At 41.2% G+C, this 6,000-nt stretch overlaps 1 protein-coding gene across 4 annotated transcripts in view; it reads right to left on the bottom strand.

Annotated features, from left to right (window-relative positions):
• LOC122560829 (cytoplasmic phosphatidylinositol transfer protein 1-like) overlaps positions 1-4,480 on the bottom strand; it is a 204,701-nt gene extending 200,221 nt beyond the window's left edge. The window contains exons 1-2 of one of the 4 annotated variants that reach the window (XM_043711974.1): positions 3,797-4,480; positions 1,452-1,739 (exon numbers count right to left, since the gene is read on the bottom strand). In XM_043711974.1, the coding sequence (XP_043567909.1) occupies positions 1,452-1,499 (48 nt within the window). In that variant the 5' untranslated portion in view covers positions 1,500-1,739; positions 3,797-4,480. Of the gene's footprint in view, positions 1-1,451; positions 1,740-3,400; positions 3,557-3,796 lie in introns of those variants that run through there. The other 3 variants (XM_043711972.1, XM_043711973.1, XM_043711975.1) reach the window with 3 other exon arrangements.
• Between the last annotated feature and the right edge of the window lie 1,520 nt (positions 4,481-6,000).

Raw genomic sequence — 6,000 nt, forward strand, 5'->3', positions numbered from 1 at the left:
CTCTTTAACACAGTTGTGTCATCCCCTGATATATGCTGCACATCCAGTGAGGGGCCAAATTACCCTTGACACCGTCCGTGAATGTTCAAAGCCAGGGCAACCCTCTGTAATAGAAGCTGCAATCCACAGGGAGGTCTGCAACCTTCGCTGAGGACCAACCAGGCAGCTTGACTCATTTTTATCAACCTGGATAAGGAGCTCATCAATACTGGGTTCCTTTCTGCTCAGTTCCAGAGTACTCTCACCAAACCCTTAACAGGAAAACTGCCACAAGCTGGAAATTGCCACCACCCAAGTTGAATAGATCAACTTCCAGCCCACTCTCAGGGAAACTCAAATTCTCTTGACCTCTAAAGATTTATCACCGCGAGATGTGATCCTCCAGGGAATGGGTCTACTCTCCTGGAACAGAAGGAGGCCATTCAGTGTCTTGGCGCCATTCTATAAGATCATTTATACCCTACCATGCAGCTGCAGAAGGTACATAATTCTTATCAGCTTGCTATGGAGATTTTGAAACACGGTTAAGTTCAGCAACAAGTCAAAAGCAATCCTTACCAAGGCACACTGCCTGCCTTGCACTGTGTTACATTTACTTCATCAAATGCAGGCTTAAGGCTATTTGCAGCCTAGCTACAAGGTTCACTCATCCAACAAGTGCATGGGAACAAATGGCAACTGTCACTGGCACAAAACTGGACTTCACATCGCCTGATGTGTAGGTGGAAGAACATTAAACAAAAACTGACAACACTGCAAGTATAATTCTTGAAACTCGTGCATACATTCTCACCATTTCTTCTTCTTCCTGACGTTAAACATTTCCTTTTAAAACTGGGAGGTTACAGTACAAAGTACAGATTTCTTGAAATGAAAAGCCCTCAGATGCTCAATCATTTATTACGCTCTCTAGCTTTCAGTCATAGAACCAAAACTAAAACGTTTTAAAAATAAAGTGACACAAAAAATTTTAAAAAGTGAAAATATTAGATAAAATTACATGCAATGTACAGGACAAAAATGGGTCATTATCCAACTTGTATTTACTCGTGACCATCTCATAGATGGACAGAGACAGATGGGCTGTTTTCTACGTTTTACTACCAATAACAGAATAGTACAAAATTATCTTTCCACACGCATGAAAATGCAACTAATTACAGTACTGCTGCTGTTGATAAGTAACTGCACTTGGTAGAGCAGTGTGCACTTTACACAATGTTCAGTAGTCACTTTCCCAAGGGTCACATTGTAACGAGGCATGTCATGTATTTTCAAACAACCCACTTCAAGAATTGAGCATTTTCAACTCCAAAGGAACTGGAGAGTTCTGAAGATTTTTACGTCTCAAATTCATGTTTTTAATTTGAGCCACAGAGGAACTTTAAGGACTTGTTCTAGCGCTCTCAAAGAAAGTGGTGACTAAATGATGAACAAAGGAAATCACTCACCTCTTCCACAGTGAGAGGCATGCAGATCCTGTACTCTTTCATCAACATAATGATGCTTCAGCTTGGATGAAGTACTAACGTATTGAAGGCACTTGGAGAGGATCACTTCTGAAACCACGGATGGTTAACTGAGGTCATACATTAGTCCTCTCACCAGCTGAAGGTACAAAAACAGTCCTGTCCACACCACGATCTGTTGGCCTGAAGTACTGCAGCAAAACACCACAATCACCAAATCTCGTGTGGCAAGGTCCGCAAAGCCAGGATTCAAAGATTTACTTTATTAATCTGGGTGGGGGAAAAAAGGGAAAATGCAAACTTAATTTAAAATAGGCAAATGCTGAAATTTTAAAAAAATACAATTCCATTGTGTGTTAAAGATATTTAGTGAAAATTTAATATAGTAACACTTAAATATGCCTTGTTGACAGAAAGGGTTAGATGGTGTGATTAAGACCAGCTCTCAGACTGGTACAATAGTGTCATTCATTACCACTGAACTCACTGTCATTCTGTCTCACTTCACAAGACTAGCTACAGTGAAAATTAGCTCAAATTGTCTCAAGTAAGCTAAATTCAAGAAAGCCAGTTGGTGAAGGATAGTACTGGAGCTAATCTTTACAGAGGGCAACATTAATTTATGGTGTGGAGCATTACAAGCATACACCTCCAAACTCAACCAACTTCCATGCCTGTCTCTCTCTTGCTCAAATAAAACCTCAATTAGTTTCCTCAACCTGCATGTAATTATACACAATTACTATATTACTAAATGGATTGCAGAATTGCAATACTTAGGCAAATGTGACATATTAGTCATCAATAGCTCAAAAGAGAAAAAAAATCAATATTGATTTAAAAGCACATCTACAGTGACACTCCATTGAAAACTCAGCCTGTTCCTTGAGCACTCAGTATAGTCATTCCAGCTCAATGTTGTGTTCCCTGTACACTAGAGCTATTTTGAAATGTCCAGGATATTTATTAAGGAAAAGCAGTAACAATGTTTACTAAATAACCTTTTGCAATAAATAATGTGCACCAGCATTTTATTGCTCTTGTCTGTAAACGTAGTTCACATTCATGGTCAGGCCCTCTGCAAAGGTTGAATAATTTGGAAATCACCCTGCTTTTGTGTAATTCTTGCACAATGCTGAGGATTTAAGTAGCTCCATACTTTCAGTATGCCGGTGTTCACAGTTATAAAGTGTGCTGCAAGGAGGTTATTAGTTAAGCACTGGATTTTGTACATGTTTGGGCTACTTGATGTGGATTTTCATAAAATGTGTTGAAACAGGCCATTTGGCCCAACTGATGGATGTATGCTGGTACTTATACTCCACATAACACCTTCAACAACAGTGTAGCCTCCTATCCCTTGCTCCCTCATTTGCATTTTCCTGTCACCTTATTCATTTCAAAAATCCCCATGTTGTATACAACATAAAACTTGATGAAAATATACTTAAAAGCCAATTGAGCAAGCTAATAACAAGCTGCTGAACACATTCCGATTAAACCTAACTGTCCTTAAGTTTTTCTTTATGACCAACTATACCCAAGTTTGTTTTCCCGATTAAAAATTCCTGTAGTTCTATGACTTGCAACAAAAAAAATCCAATCAGCGAAGAATACAAAAGACAAGGCTGTCTATTTTCTCCAAAAGAACTGCTTTCTTTTCTAAACTGTTAATATTTACAGGAATCTGCAGCTTTGAGATGCACTAACCACGCAATTCCTTTTAAATAAAAAGGCAGTCTACCACTTTTCACTGAGAAGGGAATTTCACCTCCTGCTCTAGTGACCAACGCATATTCACCGTGCAGTGGATTCTGTCAACATTCAACCCAAGTAGCTTCCTTCCTGAACGGTCAACTTGCCAAAATACATTCCAAGCTGCAAACAAAATAACCTAACACTGTAGAGTTTTCGAAATGACTAAAACTCACCAAATTTATATAATCGATCATGTTTCACAACGTGCAGAGTTAACCCTTTGAAAAACAATTTCAATCTGATATCGCAGCAGCCCCATGCCAGAACACTGTGTAGAGTTAATACATATTTTTGTCTTGTACTTTAATTTAATCATCCCAGCTAGCGCACTGGGCTGTTGTGCATTAAACTCAGATAAACAACACTTTGCATCCCAAATTAGGGGCAGCTAGGTTATCTGTGCACACGTTACTCATAAAAAAAACCCGTCAGTTATGAAAACCCACACGAGCTGCAATCATGGTTTGTATCCTGACTCAAAAACACTATACTTTTGACGACAAACACACACACACACACAAAGCAAGCAATCTAAATACCGCACATGTTTCAAAGAAAGCAAGACTCACCCTCTTCCACTTAATTCACCAGAGAGAGTCTCCCATTCGGATGAATCCTCCGCATTGGGAAAAAGTTCAAACGTTGTTCTGTCGCTGGGTTTTCCCTTCGATCTTGCCGCCAGCTCGTGAAAGGGGAGTTTCCCAATACTCAGTCCCGAGCCCAGCAGATTTGGGAAGACAATAAATAAATTGATAAATAAGGATGCCTTCAGTTGCTTCTTAAAGATGCATGTTCTGGTTTGCAGAAAACAGCACAAACTTTCCTGATTCTGCTGTCTGGCAGGGGCGATCAGTTTGCATTCCTTTTTTCCCTGAATTCTGAGCCGTTTGTAGGTTTCAGCGAAGCAGAGACTGACCAGCTTCCCCCCCCCCCCCAGTTCAGGTCTACGCGCTGCTCCCGTATCTTTAACTCTTCCTCTGCCTTTTTTCTATCTCTCTCTTCCCGACTAGTTCGTCGACGGTGTGTTTCTTCACACTCGGTGTTGGTCGTGAAACGTCAGGGAACAGCCTGCTCAAAATAAAAGGAAAGAGAGACGGGGTGGAAAAAGAAACTAAAGAAAGAGTATTGCACTGGAAACGCTTCTTTCACATTGCAGGCGGCGCACCGCCTCCTGCAGGATAATCTCAGCAACTGCTGACACACACACACAGCAGGATGCTTGGGACAATCTACATCAGTCTGACCCCCTGTGAGTGATCAGTTATTACCGTGTCCTCAACGTACTTGAGGGTTCCATTCCACAGTCTGCACTACAAGTTGCAAAGTCGACCCAAAACGTGAAAAATCTACTGCCTTCACTGGGAGCTTTGTACATCTGAAATATATCAGGGAGGTTAATGGGCAACGCCTCACTCACTGCGTTGGCATTTTTACAATCAAGTTGTTTTCAAGGACCACTGTTGGTTTTCAAAGCAATTTAGACTTATGACCAAGTTCTGAGCGGGTGTCACTATCTCGATATGTCAATGTGGACGGTGGGCTGGGAAGCTGGGGAGGCTGTTTTCATCGGGTGGGGCTCGTGATGGTGTTCCTGTAACATTTCTGCACGGACCTCAGAAAGGCACAATACCTTTAAGACAGCTCGATGAAACCATGAGATGTGATGCTCCAGTGTAAAAGATTAGACTCTCTGTAGATTCAATTGACAATCAGCCTGACACTCAGTAAGTCTTCCAGGCAGCTGCGCTTGTAATATTACATAACAAATCACATTATTGTACAGAGTTGGGCATAAACTTCCAGATGCCTAACTCAATGTGAACCCAACACTGTCGGGCCTGATATGGGTTCCTCCTTGAAAGATTAGATTACTTACAGTGTGGGTGGCCTTAGTAATAATGATAGTGGACAAGGAATGAGTTCAAATCACAGATGGTGAAATTTGAATGAAAACAGAACATCTGGAATGATGTAATGATTCTCATTAAAACAAAACTGATTCACTCTTTAGGGAAGGAAATCTGCCATCATGTGACTCCAAACCTACGTCTCATAAGGGCTTTTTCCCGAAACGTCAATTTTCCTGCTCCTCTGATGCTGCCTGACCTGCTGTGCTTTTCCAGCACCACACTAATCTAAACTCTGGTTTCCAGCATCTGCAGTCCTCACTTTTGCCTAACGTTTCTTAACTGCCCTCTGAAATGATGAAGGGCTTTTGCCCGAAATGTCAATTTCCCTGCTCCTCAGATGCTGTCTGACCTGTTGTGCTTTTCCAGCACCACACTCTCGACTTTAATTAAGGCAGGGCTGGCCTTGTCACACTCCATAAGAATAAAGGAAAATAAAAGGTACAGTAAATGCATCAGTGCCCATCGAGCCCCTATCCTCAATGTGTGGCTGGGTTTTCCTGCCCTGAGACACTCACACCATCAATCCTGTTCTCTAGGCTCAGAATATAGCTGATCTGATGCTTCCATATTCCTGGCTATCACTCCCCCTTACTTTTCAAAAAAATTACATACCTCTGTCTTAAAGAGATTCAAAGACTCTACTTGACCACCTCATAGAGTCATAGAATATTAGACTTGTACAACATGGTCCAACTCATCCATGCTGACCAGATATCCTACCCTAATCTAGTCCCATTTACCAGCATTTGGCCCATTCCCCTCTAAACCTTCCTATTCATGTACCAGATACCTTTTAAATGTTGTAATTGTACCAGCCTCCACTATTTCCTCTAGCAGCTCATTCTGTATATGCACCACTGTTT

The sequence above is a fragment of the Chiloscyllium plagiosum genome, chromosome 21, assembly GCF_004010195.1.
Source record: "Chiloscyllium plagiosum isolate BGI_BamShark_2017 chromosome 21, ASM401019v2, whole genome shotgun sequence".
NCBI classification, from domain to species: Eukaryota; Metazoa; Chordata; class Chondrichthyes; order Orectolobiformes; family Hemiscylliidae; genus Chiloscyllium; species Chiloscyllium plagiosum.